At 59.1% G+C, this 15,557-nt stretch overlaps 1 protein-coding gene across 22 annotated transcripts in view; it reads right to left on the bottom strand.

Annotated features, from left to right (window-relative positions):
- PCBP3 (poly(rC) binding protein 3) overlaps window positions 1–15,557 on the bottom strand; it is a 290,673-nt gene that overhangs the window by 29,310 nt on the left and 245,806 nt on the right. For 13 of the 22 annotated variants that reach the window (XM_064380239.1, XM_064380240.1, XM_064380242.1 and 10 more), the window contains 4 exons: window positions 13,483–13,614; window positions 10,614–10,742; window positions 7,362–7,505; window positions 3,858–3,899 (listed from right to left, as the gene is read on the bottom strand). In XM_064380239.1, the coding sequence (XP_064236309.1) occupies window positions 3,858–3,899; window positions 7,362–7,505; window positions 10,614–10,742; window positions 13,483–13,614 (447 nt within the window). The remainder of the gene's footprint in view (window positions 1–3,857; window positions 3,900–7,361; window positions 7,506–10,613; window positions 10,743–13,482; window positions 13,615–15,557) is intronic. The other 9 variants (XM_064380246.1, XM_064380247.1, XM_064380249.1 and 6 more) reach the window with 2 other exon arrangements.

Raw genomic sequence — 15,557 nt, 5'->3', positions numbered from 1 at the left:
CAGGTGTGTGCGTGTCCGAGTGTGTGCGTGTCCAGGCGTGTGTGTATCTAGGTGTGCATGTCCAGGTGTGTGCATGTCCAGGTGTGTGCGTGTCTAGGTGTGTGCGTGTCCAGGCGTGTGTGTATCCAGGCGTGCGTACTCTGCTCTGCTCTCAGGTCCCAGGTCTCAGGTGCTGTTTCTCTTTCTCGTTTCTGAAACTGCACTTGGCCTGGGCCAGGCAGGACACACAGAGGCACATGGACAGTCTCCCGGGCTCCTTGGTGGCCATCTTGGAGAACCGGACCGGACCACAGCTGAGGCTGAGCCCGAAATGCCCACTTCTGTCCTCCAAAGTCCTTCCCGCGGTCGAGCAGGGCTTCGTGCCTCTTCAGAACAGCTGGACGTCGACAGCACGATACACTCGGGAGGACGCAGGTGCGAGTGCTGTGCGAGGAGCTGGGAGACGCTGCCGGGCAGGCGGGTGCCGGTGACTCCTTTCTGTTTGTTTGGTTTTTGAAATGGGGTCTCACTGTCGCCCAGGCTGGAGTGTAGTGGCGTGATCTTGGCTCACTGCACCTCCACGTCCCGGGCTCAGGGAATCCTCTTGCCTCAGCCTCCTGGGTAACTGGGACTACAAGTATGTGCCAACGGGTTTGACTAACTTTGTTTGTATTTTTGGTGGAGACGGGGTCTCACCATATTGTCCAGGCTTGTCTCAAACTCCTAAGCTCAAGAAACGCAGCTGCCTCAGGCTCTCGAAGGGCTGGGATTACAGGCATGAGCCGCCATGTCCAGCCCGATGATTCTTAAATAAGAACAAGCTAAAAACACTTTTTAGAATTGGGCCCAGAAAACACATGCATTTTTGAGTTTTACAGAAAGAAATACTCAAACCTAAGGAGCGTATTTTCTTATGCTGGATGTTTCTTACTCACGGGCCCACACATCCAGGTAAAATATCACGTTGCTAAGAAATGACCCTAGTGTCTGTATGTAAGCCGCCACTGTCGTATAAACAACCTTTTATTCAATTATATTATAAATGAAAATAATATATTCTATACCGTATTGATAGTCTAAGAAGTCGAAGCTTTTAAAATTTCTACTGAATACCAAGCTCAGATAAAAATTGCTTTCCTGATCATTGTCACCTACGTCACCAAACGATCATTTTATTTTTGTGTTTAATGAATTAAGTCATTATCTGAGTCTTCAATTTTATATGCCTGCAAGAACGCACGATGGAAGCTTCCCCTGTTCTATTAACAACAGCTGCTCTGCAAATCTCACAGCACTGACGCAGGCAACAGAGTGTCTTCCACAGACAGCTGCTTCACAGTAAGGAACCAAGCATCTCAGTCCACGCCTGCTGCTTGGACGAAATGCCTCGGACTGGGTAATTCGCAGACAGCGTAGACGCGTGGCTCACGGTTATGGGGCTGGAGACCGGAGATCAAAGCGCTGGCCGGCTTGGTGTCTGGGAAGGGCCCCGTCTCTGCTTTCAACATGCTGCCTGAACATTCCGTCCTCACAGGGCAGGAGGGGTGGGGGGAGGCCGCTCCTGAAGCCCCTGTTACGGGGGCACCAAGGCGGTTCACAAGGGTGGAGCCCTCAGGACCCAGTCGCGCCCAGCCCCGGGACCCCCAGGCTCTAACACTATCGCTTGGTGTCACTACCACGTGCACGGAGGCAGTTCTCCCACAGCTAGTTAGATGTTTGTTTAAGCTCATTTGGAACAGTCTGCAAAACTACCCAATTATAAGAGATGCTGAGAAAGTCACGTGGGAAAGCAAAGCCACCAATCCACGTAACAGCCACTACCCACACCCACCACGTGTGCGCTCCCACACATGAGCACACAGAGCCACAGCCTCTGGGAATTTCAGACCAACAAGCACTCTGACTCAGACGGGTGCTCAGCCGAAGGCAGCAGTGGGAACTTTAGGCTCTGTGGCCACAGGAAACCCGTAAGCGTCACCAGAGGGTCCCTGCAGGTCTGAACATCCAATTTAGGGCTACAGTGTGGGGTAAAGACAAGCCCTGACCCCATCGACTAACCTTCCCTTTACCAGAAGGGCCACATACTGCCTTTCCTTCGGGTTCCAGAGCTTTGCAAAGTCAAGTGACACCCCCTTTAGAACCCGCCTCTGCACACATGCATCCCTAGATGTGCATGGCCACCCGTCCTGAGTCTGAAACAGACCTGGGCTGTCCCAGAAAGTCAGCTCTGACTCCCCAGCCTCACTGCCATTTTCCTTCACGTAGGCTTTCTGTTAGGAGGCATCACAGCAGCCCCGTGCCCCTGCTGTACTCACACACGCACGGGGACACGCACACGCACACGCACGCCTCTGCTTCTGCCTAACACCGCGGCTGGGCGCAGGCTGGGGCGGGCCCAACAGTGCCTTCCGGTGAGTGGTGGCCACAGCCCGGCCTCCCGGTGGGCTCAGGCACTGCTGTGTACGGCTGACTCCAGGATGAGGTGTCCCGGATGTAGCGACAGCAGCACCGCCAAAGGTCTAAAGCCAGGAGCCACTGAACGTGGCCTGGGGCAGGCGGGGAAAGGCTTCTCCTGATCAGCGGGTCTCTACCATTCGATTCCCGTGTTGCCTCTATGAGAATTCTTTTAAATGGAGTAACTATTGGTATCTCTTCTCCACTCGTACGTTTTCCTGCAGTGATGCTGCATCTCTGTATCAAAGACTTATTTAACGATCATTAATTCTTAAAAATGTTCCCGACCTGCCTTCTCACCTCACTCGGATGGACGTCCCCGCCCCCAACTCAGAGGAGCAGGGTTTGCAGAAGGCCCCTGAGCAGCCCTACTCCGTCCAGCTCACGGCGCCTCCGGCAGTTCACAGCGAGCAGCACACGGCCCAGAACTGCGTTAGGAGGAGTAGCCGCTGAGCTGGGCAACATTCAAATGGTTTAGAGAAGAGAAAGCCTCCTCAGAACCAGTTCCAGTTTGTCCCCTCTGCAGACAGCACCAAGCAGCTTCCGCTGAGGCCATCTCTCTGTTCCCTCTTCCTCTCCCTTCCCCTCTCCCCAGCGCCTGCCGTGCAGCCCTCACGCCCTGGGGGCCCTAAAGCGGTCTCCAGAGAGGACCTTTGCTCACAGGTTGCAATGTTTATCTCTAGGCTCCCAAGGGCTCAGAGCCGCACAGCCCAGTGCAGACCAGGGTTCCCCTTGGACCGTTTGTCTGACGGCATCTTCTTCCTCCAGCACTGGAATCACACCCAGACCCAGCACAGCAGGAGAGACGGGTGGGAGCCGCTGGGCACAGAGGCACATGGGACCCAGCCCCGCACGAGAGCCAGGGACGGTGACACCAGCGCGGCATCACTGACTCTGGAAGGAAGACAAAGGCTCCCCCTGCTGGCTTTCCTCGGCTGGGATCTCTATGCGTAGACGGACCCTACGTTTCCATTTGGACTCTGAAAGGGGAGAGTCAATTTCACCAGGCCCTCAAATGTCCTTGCCAAGGTATCTTTGTGGCCTGTTTGATGATGTCACCCAACTTCACAGGCGCACAGAAAGCGCCACTAACCCCTGCCTGTGGGGTGAGTGTACCCTCGGCGCCCTGCACGGGACGGAACTGTCCTCAGTTCCCTCCGAGGCCCCGTGGGAGGGAGGAAAACCCAGGACTGCGGCAGAATCAAGACAATTTGACATCAGGCCAAGTCCTCAACACAAGCAAGATTAGAGCTAAGAGGTTAAAAGGTCACTCAAGGTCATGTGGATACGACACAGGTCAGGAACGCTGAGAAGTTATTAATATTATTGAGTAATATTAATGTTAGTAGCAGTCAACAGCGGCATGCAGGGAGGAAAACAGCTACGAGAAGAGGGAGGAGAGAGGAAGGCAACGTGAAACTCACATCCGGGTGGGGGATGGCGTACTGTCCCTGAATCGTGTAGGCCTGGAGAGACAGAGAGAGACCCCGTCAGGCTGCGACCCGGCTGCACCTCGGCCCGTCACCGCCGCCACCCTCCAGCATGACAAGGACCCTCCGGTAGAAGCTTCCCGGTCCTGGGCCCCTCCACCTGTCCCCATCCTGGGACAAAGGGCCGACCCTCCCAGGGGACCAGGAGCCCAGGGGAGACTCGCCCACTTCCTCTGGGCGGGCAGAGCTGAGCTGGCCAGGTCCGTGGGTGGGAACAGTTCAGCCATGATGCTTCCAACTCCTGCGACTCAAGTTTCTTAAAGCAAAATCATCTAAGAATGATCTGTTTGACTCCCCGGTAGGAGGTCCGCTAATTATTAAGGTTTTGAAAATTTAATCAGCCGTCTGAGTAAATACTTTCGGGAAATATTTACCCCAAGAAATCCAAACAACAAAAGAAAGCTCTAAAAGGTGACGAAAGCCAGTTTGGCAAAAGCCAGTCTACACAGGAAGCGGGTCTCCGTCAGTCACGGCTTGCTGCTTTTCGTGAGAGCCCTCATGAGAGACGGGAGGGGTGGCCCTTCTGCTGTGGGGCAGCAATGCGCCCGCCCAAGATGTCATGTGGGGCCCCGGAGGCCTCGTTTTGCTTCATTATTTCCCCTGCCTTCAAAAGTGACTCCAACCTGCAGCCCCTTCCCACCCACCCTGACTCTGAAATCTGGGCAGGTGAGTGAGGCCCCGCCCGCCCCCAGGTCCCATCAGCGAAGACGCTTTCAGGTGATTCAGGTGATTTCATGGCCAGACGACAAATGGACCACACAGAGTCAAGGGAGAGCAAAGAGCACCAACAGCTGTCAGGACTTGGAGCGGACGGGGCTGCGCCAGGCCTGTTGGTGGCCCTGGGGTGGAGGATGAGGCTACCAGCCCCTGGCTGTGCTGGCCCCACGCCACTTCCCATGAGGACCCGTGGTGTCCACGGTGACCACACGTGGGGCCCCTGCGCACCTGAGAGGGATGGCTCGGCGAAGGATGCGTGTCACCATCGTGCAGACCAAACCCTCCCACGGGTTTTCATCATAAACAAGCCAATCCTGGGAGTTAAAGGCCAATTGACCTCCAGCTTGGAAAGAAACCCCAGGGCCATGAGGCCACTGTGCTGCATCGGCAGAGGAAGTAAAAGAATCTTATCAGATCGAGCAGGAACCAAGGACCCCACTGTCCTGTAGAGTGTCGTGAGGACCAACTGCGAGTGTTTTGCAAAGGTGCTGCCAGGGACAGGTTCCAATGTGTCACCGAAGGTGACGGGCCCTGGGAATCATGCTGGGAGCTGCCCCCTCAGCGCACGGGGTCCCAGGTCAGCCCTGCCTGTCTGAGCTGAACCGCAAGGGCTCGGAGCATTCTGCAACCTAGGCCACGCTGCTTTTCTGACTTTATCTTCTCACTGTTGTTATGTTTTCTATCTGCTTATCCCTTAGCAGGCTCTGCTAATTGAACCCGTGAACGTGTCGTGCTAGAAACGTGGGGGTGGCTGACAGGAGCTGCTGCTGGAGCAGAGGCCACAGGGGAGCTGCACGGGCGCCCTCAGAGCACCCACAGTGGTGGAGCATCTTCTAGGCCCCTGATTTCTGCAACTGGACAGAAGCACAGTGGGTGGGTCCTCCAGGTCTGTCCTGGGTTGTGTGTCCTAATCTAGGCACTCTGGTCTGAGTCATCCGGGAGACGCCAGTGGCTTCCAGGCTCAGGTCTTATTCATGCCCTCACTCCTGGGTTTGCATTGCAGCCGGCCCCCTGGGTTATCTCAGGGCAGTAACTCCCTGTGACTCTGTCCTCCACCCCAAGGCTGACCACTGGCCAGGCCACACTGTTCCCAGGGCCCTGGGCCCACTTCTCAAAGGGCTGACATTTTAGCATCAGCCTCGGGACAGCACCCACTGCACAGAGCCCTCCAACTGCTGCAGTCGGGAGGGCGGTCTGCCGCCCTCTATAGAGGAGTTAGGGGCGCGTGGCTGGCGGCTGAGCAGGGCTCTGTGCACCCTCTCCCCTGGAGCGGTGACCCCACCCCCAGTGGCTTGAAGACTCCACGTGTGTTTGTATAAACACACATTCCTTTTGAACAAAATCCCTCCTTTTACCACAGGATATTATCATGGATTTGTTTAAACATCAAGGTGGAGTCCACGAGTTACTAACCCTGTTAATGAACCATGAATTTGGGGGGAAAGCAGTGAAACGGAGTTTTGCACGGGGACTTCTCCCACTGTGTGACTCTGTGTGATCCCCGGTGACCAGAGCCCCCTGGGTTGGCGAGGTAAGGACATGTCTCGCGTGCCCACAAGGCTGTGACACCAGGCAAATCCTTGGCTCGTCAGGCCCAGTTTTCTGGCTGTGAGATAGGGGTGTGCCGTGTCCTGGGGCTGCTGTAAGGACAGTGTGTGCATGTGGGGGCTCCCTGACTACAGCAGGGCAGGAAGGGGTGTGTGCAGGGCTGCAGAGATGAGGCTGGTGCAGGGTCGGGGGCGTGGGGGAAGGTGTGCTCTGCTTTGAGCACGCGGGACACCCGGGAGGGAAGGGATGGACACGCCCCGGCCTCTCCCTCCAACGTGGGCCACAAACGGGAGCTCTGATAAGATTCCTTTACACCGTAAGGAAAACACCAGGAAAAGTCCTAACATTTGCCTCTTCTGTCTCCTTTCTGATGGTAAAGTAAAACCTCAGGCCCATTCTGCCCTGCCAGGGTCACCTGTGGGGGCGTCTGTCTCAACTCTCCCTTGAACAAAGACACACATCGCGGCCGACTGGACGCAGAGCTCTTCCAGGCCAACCCCCGCCGGACACCTTCCAAGTCTGCTGGCCACTGAGGGCTGAAGGAGCCCTGGGGTGGGTGGGTGCTCCCCGTGCCCTGGGCAGGGTTTGGGCTCAGGTGAGGGGCTGGGGCAAGGCCCCATCCTCTGAGCTCCTCCCGAGGTGCTGTCATTCCTGGCAGGAGAACACGGAGTTGGAGTGTGGAAACCATAAGGGCCAGCTTTGCAGACAGGACGTGGGGCACCTGCAAAGCCCCTGCTCAGAGCGGAGGGAGGTCCTGGCACAGCGGCGCAGACGCTCGCTCACAGGCCACGGCTCGCCAGGCCACGCGTCCTTCCTCTGTGCAGAGCTCCTCCCTCCCGCGTGTCCCTGCTACGAGTGCATCCTGGGAGCTGGATGTCGGGAAACGAGACCCTGGTTCTCCCGCGCCAGCTGTTTCCAGCATGAGCCGCAAAGTCACCTGGAAGGCGCCTGCGTGCCGGCTACCTAAGCTTCCTAAGAGCAGCCAGTTCCCAGGCGCTGGTTACGCAGAGCCAGCTCTCAGTGTGGTCTGCTCGTCCTTCCTGCCTGGGCTGTGAGGGGACGTGCCCTGAGGGCCCTGCGCCAGCCGGTGCTGGGTGTGGGTGGGAGAGCTCTGCGTCCAGCGCGGGTGGGAGACGTGCACGTGAGAAGGCGAGAAAACCTGAGTGCACTAACGGGCAGCGGCGGGTGCTGCAGTAAAAGGCTGAGGTTGGCAGTGGAGGCCGCGAGCGGGTCGGCTCTTACCTGACCACCTGCAAAAATGACAGGGGTGGAGGCGGGCTTTGGGCGGTAGGGAATGGTGGCACCTTTCGGTGGGGACTAGGAAAAGGGACAGGAGAGGGAGAGAGAGCATTAGAGCAGCTTTGCAGCCTGGCAACGGTGAGGCGCCGGCCCACCCCACTCACCCCCTGCACTGGGGAGGCTCCAGCCCGCCCCACTCACTCCCTGCACTGGGGAGGCACATCTCGGCCTGCCCCACTCACCCACCCTGCACCAGGGAGACACGCCCTGGCCCACCCCACTCAACCCTGCACCAGGGAGGCGAGTCCCGGCCCACCCCATTCACCCCCTGCACCAGGAGGGCACGCCCCATCCCACCACACTCACCCGCCCTGCACCAGGGAGGCACGCCCCAGCCTGCCGCACTCACCCCCTGTTCTGGGGAGGCTCCGGCCCACCCTACTCACCCCTGCACTGTGGAGGCGTGTCCTGGCCCACCCCACTCAACCCCTGCACCGGCTCCACCCTCCTCAGCCTCCCCAAGTCGCAGCAGTGCTGGGGAGGGGAGTGAAGAACTCCAGTCCCCACACCCTCTGAGTGGCTGTCTTACGGTCCCACCCCTCCAGACGGCTCCTTCTCTCTGAGCGCTGGGGTACAGTTTGCCACATACCGGCCACTTGAGAGTACCACCTGCCCCGAACATCCCTGGTGGCTCTGGGGCAGTGTGGAGGGTCGGTCCCATTGTGTGAGGCCAGCTGGGGGGTCCCTTACACCCGAGACCCAGCTGGACAAGGCCTGGCCACTGACCCAGATGAGCCCTGTGGTGCTGGCCCCTCCACGGGGGTCCTTCCTGGGATGCACGGGGCCCTGCAGGCTGCGCTGTGGGCTTCACAGGGAGCCGGGAGGCCCCTTGGAGTGTTCTCTTAATGCTCTGGAGAAAGGGGAGCCCTGCAGGACTCCGCCGGGACCTGTGTCCAAAGCACTCAGCTTGGCCCATGGTGACAGCATAGATCCCCATGGGAGACTTGGAAACATCCCACGTCACTATTTGAAAAAGTACTTTCCAAGAGCTTATAGACTCCAAAGAAAAAATTCCACAGTTATGATGAGGTTTGCTGAAATTTCCCTTGGTTATTCTGTGGGAAACTCAGGATTAACATTTTTAGCCTGACCCTCCTCCTAGGGCAGTGCCCCGTGTGGCCATCCCCCGGGGTCAGGACAGGGAAGTGGGACTCCTAGGCCTAGGGGCACCCCAGCTGGGGTCGGTCCAGCAGGGAGAGGAGGAGCTGGACCCAGAGAACCGTTCGTGGCAGGGGAGCCTGCCCTGCTGGGAGTTCTGGGGCCTCCGCTGACTCAGTGCCAGCTCAGTGCTCAGGGAGCGCCAGTCACACTCAAAGCACCATGCTGGGGACGGGTGGTCGGATCAGCAGAGCCAGGGCCCTGCGTGTGACCTACAGTAATATGGGGAAGGGGATGCTGGGCGGGTCTGGGCTGACCCAGGCTGGCCCTGGGGTGGGAGGAACTGACTGAGGGTGGACAGGAGCCGCCGCCGCCACTGCCCTCCCTGGTTCCTAGAGATGCTGGCGCCCCTGCTCGATGGGCCCCCAACGCCACCCTGGCACAGGAGCTCCTAGCTGACACTGGCCTATGATTCTCACTTCCCGTGTGGGCACAGGGCCTGCTGGCCTCCCCTGGGGTGGCACGAGCCTCCCTGGGCCCTGGGTGGGCAGGGCACCATCTGTGGCGATGTCTGTGTTCTCGGCGGGCCCCACACAGACTCAGCGCGCCCTGGGCAGCCCTTTCCTCCGCAGTCTCCTGCGTGTGAGGTGAGGCATGCCCGCTCCCCAGTCCAGAAGCCCTGCAATCAACCGGGAGGGTCTGTAAGCACCCTTGGCTTGGTTTTTCCAGCCACTCTTCAGCTGAGGGCGGGCCAGGCTGTTTCCAGGTGTGACGCATCTTCCTCCCTGGGATGATGGCGCCCGGGCCTCGGTACTGCACAGCCAGCGGGGGTGAGGGCGGCTGCCCGGCCATCTTCACCAGTCACGTCTGCTGTGAGTTCCCTGTCCTGCTCAGACCTCCCGGTCCAGGAAGAAGACAGGTGGTTTCGACGATGGCCCTGTCTGTGGGGCCGCGCTGCGCGGCACCGAGATGCAGGCAGGCACTAGGTGGCGCCGATGACCCCGAGTGTCCTTCGGAGCTGGACCTCGGCCCTCCATCGGGGATGTCCCTCTTAGAATCGTTCCAGTCACTGACTGCTCCTGAGCCTCGGCCGCAGGGCCGCCAGGGCCCCGGAGACAGAAGCGTCGAACAGAGAGCTCAGACCAGGCTCGCACTGTCACCCTAACCAGGGAGTGGGGAAGATTTCAGAATGAGAATATTTTGAAAAATATTTTTGACTTCATAAAATATCAAACTTCAGGAAAACAAAAACTAGGCAGACATTTTTTAAAGAGTCAAACATGGGTTTGAACCCCAAGCCAAGTACGAGAGAGGAATGAGCCTGGGCTGCAGGAGGGGCTGGAGGCTGATTCCGCAGAGCTGCTAGAACCTTCCATCTGGGGTGGGCTTCTTCATTTTTGCTTCAGGAAAAGCTGCCAACTATTGATGGCTTCATGAACTTTGAGTATATTTCAGAATTTTTTCCTCCCCCCAAAATTTCAGGAGAGGCGTCTGCCCTGAGGCCTCTGCTTTTCCGTTGGAAGCTTTGTGCATCTCTACTTCTGCCTGGGCTTTGTGTGTTTTCCCGCGTTCTGCCCTGGGTTCCTCCATGGTGGTTTGATGCCTCCTTCTGCAGAACTGCATGCGCAGAGGAGCCTCCTGCCTCTGCCTCCCTCCCACACCCAGCTGCCCCCATCAAGGCCTGGCTCTGGCGGCATGAGCACCGTGTGTGCAGCTCCAACTCCGTGCAGAAAGTCCCTCAGCGGGATGACGACCTCTCATCCAGCTCCGGAGGGGGCTCCGCCCTCCCCACATGCTCTGCCCTGGATGCCGCCATGGACACTGGACCCTCAGCGACCAGCCCCAGCACCCTCACGTGCCCACACTGGCACAAATTCTCACTCCGGCTGCCTTGGAAGCCCAGATCAGGAGCCCCCACAGCCCCAACTGTGTGAGTCCTCAGGGCGACCGGGGCGACCAAGCGTTTGCCTGCAGTGCAAGAGGCAAATCTGGCACTGAGATGGTCTGGCCCCAGCGCACAGACAGTACCTCCAGCATGACCACACAGATCTGCTTGACACACTGGATGATGGCGTCCGGGGTCCCCGAGATGGTCACTGCCCGCTCCGTGGAGTTGGGCAGCATGTCCCCAGCCACCTGCACCTGGGCACCTGTAGACTGGAGAGAGGGGACATTGGAAGAGAGCACCGGGGTGGCAGTGCATGGGGCGGCAGCACCTCCCGAGTCTCGGCACCCACGGCAGCTCAGAGGACACGTCCTTGGAGACCTGCATACAGGCCACGTGCCACCTCCTGCCCCATCAGAACCGTCCCCGTGCCGCCCCTGCCACACAGCTTGGCACCTGGCCCTGCACCTTTCCTTGGGTGCACGTGGCACCTGGGTGAGGCTAGATAGGAGGCATCTAACCAGAGGTGTTTTCAGAGAGACAAACTACTCTTTTCAAATCAGTGGAATTCTCTCTCCTCTGCAGAGTTTTAGGTCACAAAGAAAGGTGGACTCTGCGCCATTGCACTCCAGCCCGGGTAACAAGAGTGAAACTCCGCCTCAAAAAAAAAAAAAAGGTGGACTCTGGTTGTGGGCAAGGAATGAAGATTGGGGCGGCTGCCCTGCTGCATAGGGAAAGGATTCAGGCTCTCCTTGAAACAGGACAAATGTGGGAATGTGAAGTTCACACCTGCAAATTCCACCAGCTGGGTCAGGCCAACGGCTCAGGGCCACCTCTGGGTGCCATGGAGGCCCCTCACCGGGAGCAGATGCCATGCCCAGCGCCCAGGGCCTCCCTTGCCCAGAGCCATGTGACAAGCAGGTTCCCCCCGTCCCCAGCATGGCCCACAGGTAAGCAGTGGGGTGGGGTGGGTCCACAGGTGGGCAGTGGGTGAGGTGGGTCCACAGGTGCACAGTGGGTGGGGTGGGTCCACAGGTGCACAGTGGGTGGACTGGGTCCACAGGTGGGCAGTGAGTGGGCTGGGTCCACAGGTGGACAGTGGGTGGGGTGGGTCCACAGGTGGACAGTGGGTGAGGTGGGTCCACAGGTGGGCAGTGGGTCCACAGGTGCACAGTGGGTGGACTGGGTCCACCGGTGGGCAGTGAGTTAGCTGGGTCCACAGGTGGACAGTGAGTGGGGTGGGTCCACAGGTGGACAGTGGGTGAGGTGAGTCCACAGGTGGGCAGTGGGTCCACAGGTGCACAGTGGGTGGACTGGGTCCACAGGTGGGCAGTGAGTGGGCTGGGTCCACAGGTGGACAGTGGGTGAGGTGGGTCCACAGGTGGGCAGTGGGTCCACAGGTGCACAGTGGGTGGACTGGGTCCACAGGTGGGCAGTGAGTGGGCTGGGTCCACAGGTGAACAGTGGGTGAGGTGGGTCCACAGGTGCACATGAGTGGGGTGGGTCCACAGGTGGGCAGTGAGTGGGCTGGGTCCACCGGTGGGCAGTGAGTTAGCTGGGTCCACAGGTGGACAGTGAGTGGGCTGGGTCCACAGGTGGACAGTGGGTGAGGTGGGTCCACAGGTGGGCAGTGGGTCCACAGGTGCACAGTGGGTGGACTGGGTCCACAGGTGGGCAGTGAGTGGGCTGGGTCCACAGGTGAACAGTGGGTGAGGTGGGTCCACAGGTGCACATGAGTGGGGTGGGTCCACAGGTGGGCAGTGAGTGGGCTGGGTCCACAGGTGGACAGTGGGTGAGGTGGGTCCACAGGTGGGCAGTGGGTCCACAGGTGCACAGTGGGTGGGATGGGCCCACAGGTGGGCAGTGAGTGGGCTGGGTCCACAGGTGGACAGTGGGTGGGGTGGGTCCACAGGTGGGCAGTGGGTGGGCTGGGTCCACAGGTGGACAGTGGGTGGGGTGGGTCCACAGGTGCACGTGAGTGGGGTGGGTCCACAGGTGGGCAGTAGTGGGGGGGGTCCACAGGTGGGCAGTGGGTGGGCTGGGTCCACAGGTGGGCAGTGGGTGGGGTGGGTCCACAGGTGCACGTGAGTGAGGTGGGTCCACAGGTGGGCAGTAGTGGGGGGGGGTCCACAGGTGGACAGTGGGTGAGGTGGGTCCACAGGTGGGCAGTGGGTGGGCTGGGTCCACAGGTGGGCAGTGGGTGGGCTGGGTCCACAGGTGGGCAGTGGGTGGGCTGGGTCCACAGGTGGGCAGTGGGTGGGCTGGGTCCACAGGTGGGCAGTGGGTGGGCTGGGTCCACAGGTGGACAGTGGGTGAGGTGGGTCCACAGGTGCACGTGAGTGGGGTGGGTCCACAGGTGGGCAGTAGTGGGGGGGGTCCACAGGTGGGCAGTGGGTGGGCTGGGTCCACAGGTGGGCAGTGGGTGGGGTGGGTCCACAGGTGCACGTGAGTGAGGTGGGTCCACAGGTGGGCAGTAGTGGGGGGGGGTCCACAGGTGGACAGTGGGTGAGGTGGGTCCACAGATGCACGTGGGTGGGCTGGGTCCACAGGTGGGCAGTGGGTGGGCTGGGTCCACAGGTGGGCAGTGGGTGGGCTGGGTCCACAGGTGGGCAGTGGATGAGGTGGGTCCACAGGTGCGCAGTGGGTGGGCTGGGTCCACAGGTGGTCAGAGGGTGGGCTGGGTCCACAGGTGGGCAGTGGGTGGGGTGGGTCCACAGGTGCACGTGGGTGGGCTGGGTCCACAGGTGGGCAGTGGTGGGCTGGGTCCACAGGTGGGCAGTGGGTGGGCTGGGTCCACAGGTGGGCAGTGGTGGGGTGGGTCCCTGCAGTGCACTTCTGCTTGCCTATGTGTCCTGTGTTCTTGTTTCGGGCTTTGAGCTACGGGGTCTGTGTGGCCAGCGCTGGGCTTGCGGACAGCAGGCATGAGGCTCAGGAAGGCTGCCTGGCCTGTGCCCGCCACCCCTAGCCTGCCTAGAGGCTATGCACCCACCCAGGCTGGGAAGGTCCTGTTACCTCCCTGATCTCCTTGATCTTGGAGCCTCCTTTGCCAATCAGGGACCCACACTGGCTGGCGGGCACCACCAGCCTCAGCGTCACTGGGGGCTTGCTGGTGGCAGGGCTGTTGCTCATGGAGTTGATGATGTCCTAGAAGGGGAGAGACAGGTGTGTTGGCCGCACATCAGGCCTCGTGCAGAGAAAGCAGGGGGAGTGCAGGGGGTGCGTCCTGGCTTCCCACGCTCAGAAGCCCACAGAGCCCCTCCCGTGCATAGCCGAGGACACAGTGGCCAGGCCAGGCCAGACGAGGGAGGGCCAGGAGATGCTGCTGAGCTGGACACAGATGGCAAGGCAGGATGGTCACCGCGCCGCAATGGGGTTGGGGCAGGTCTGGCCTTGGTCATGAAGATCTGGTAGGCAGGGGTGTGGACAGAGCCAGGAGTGCAGACACTGGCTCAAGGGGAGGGGAAAATGGAGGCTGGAGACCAGCTGGGGCTGGGGCTGATAGCCAGGGCCAGGCGGAGCAGGGACGTGGGGGACAGGCCGTGACTGGGTGTTGAGGCCACAGGGGCAGACAGTGGCTCCTGGGTTCTGGCCTGGGGAAAGAGATGTGCGGCTAATGTAGAAGTGAGGGCAGGAAAGGCTGAGGTGGAGGTGGCATGTGCCCATCCTTCTGGGCAGCCTGGTGTTTGACGCATGGTCCTGACACCCAGGAGATGGAGCTGGGCTTTGGGTTCAGGCTGGCAACTCGCGGGGAAGAGGGCTTCCATCAGCTGCATGGGGAGTGTCCCGCTGTGGCCCGGAGCGCGTTGCAGAGCGCAGCAGACAGTGCCACGGGGGCAGTGATGGGGCAGCTCCCCCAGAACAGCCCTCAGCTCGGGGTCCATCATGCCCAAGCAAAGATACAGGACAATAATTTGCTCTCCACAAAAAGTGCCTTCTTCTTAGAAACAAGGCTTGGGGTCAGCATATACCTGGACAGACCGCTACAGGCTACCAAGCAAATAGGATGGAGTTCCCCTGTTTTCTATGCTGAGAGCTTGACTTTGATCCATTCTGAGTGTTCTCTCTGGTGCTGTACCTGCTGGAGCCCGGGGAGAGGCTCTGTGCGTCGAGGTGTCAGGTCGGGGACTTGAGGCACAGGCCTGAGCACTAAATGTCCACTTCCTGCCACCCGCTCTCATGGGCCATGTCTCAGTCCCTGCCTCTTCCAGGGAAACTCCTTCTTGAATGGACTTGCTGCGACCCGAATTCTGGTGCCTGTCTCTCTAAGTGGCATCAATTCCCCAGGGATGATTGGGCCTTAGTGGCTGGCCAGGGGGAACATTTTACTTTAACCAAGTTGTTCATTGAGAGACAACTTAAAAAAGAAAGATAAAAAGATTGTTCAGGCCCAGTGGGCAGCATTTTCTGATTGATATGAAGAGGCCTCCAAATGAAGTTCTGATTTAAAAATAACTTACCTAGAACAGTATTTGGCTAAAGCTAGTCAGTAACATGACAGACGTTGGCAACGAACCAGACTCTCAGGATCTAAGACCTCTGTCCTTGCCCTTCCACTGTCCCTGCCCAGCACTCCCCCTGCCTGGCCTTCCCTTCCAGCTCCTCCATCAACTCCACCTCTGTCTTTTTCAGCCCTCCTAAGACTTCCAAATGCCAGTTGCCTGGAAAAGCCCAACCCCCCGTGAGCCAGGTGCATAGGCAAATCCAGAAGTGAAACCTTGGATTGAAGCTGAGTTCAGAGCTACACTTATGGAGTCCCTCCCAGACAAGACATGCAATGACCAACAGAAGAATTCAGAATTCTTTTGGGTGCACATGACCCAGAATTACCTGACCTCTGTCAATAAATAAACCCAAGGATCAAAAAAGGTCCAACAGCCAAGTCTTAAATGCCACCCTAAAACATCTCCAGTAGCAGTGATTAGAACAGTCACAGACGCAGACCTGAAACATCTCCAGTAGGAATTGATTAGAACAGTCACAGACGCAGCCCTGAAACCTCTCCAGTAGGAATTGATTAGAACAGTGACAGACGCAGCCCTGAAACATCTCCAGTAGGAATTGATTAGAACAGTCACAGACGCAGCCCT

The sequence above is a fragment of the Aotus nancymaae genome, unplaced genomic scaffold, assembly GCF_030222135.1.
Source record: "Aotus nancymaae isolate 86718 unplaced genomic scaffold, 86718_ANA_hifiasm-v0.15.2.pri h1tg000022l_1, whole genome shotgun sequence".
Lineage (NCBI taxonomy): Eukaryota > Metazoa > Chordata > Mammalia > Primates > Aotidae > Aotus > Aotus nancymaae.
The sequence above is the reverse complement of the archived record's forward strand: the minus strand, read 5'-3'. Positions and strand labels throughout refer to the sequence as shown.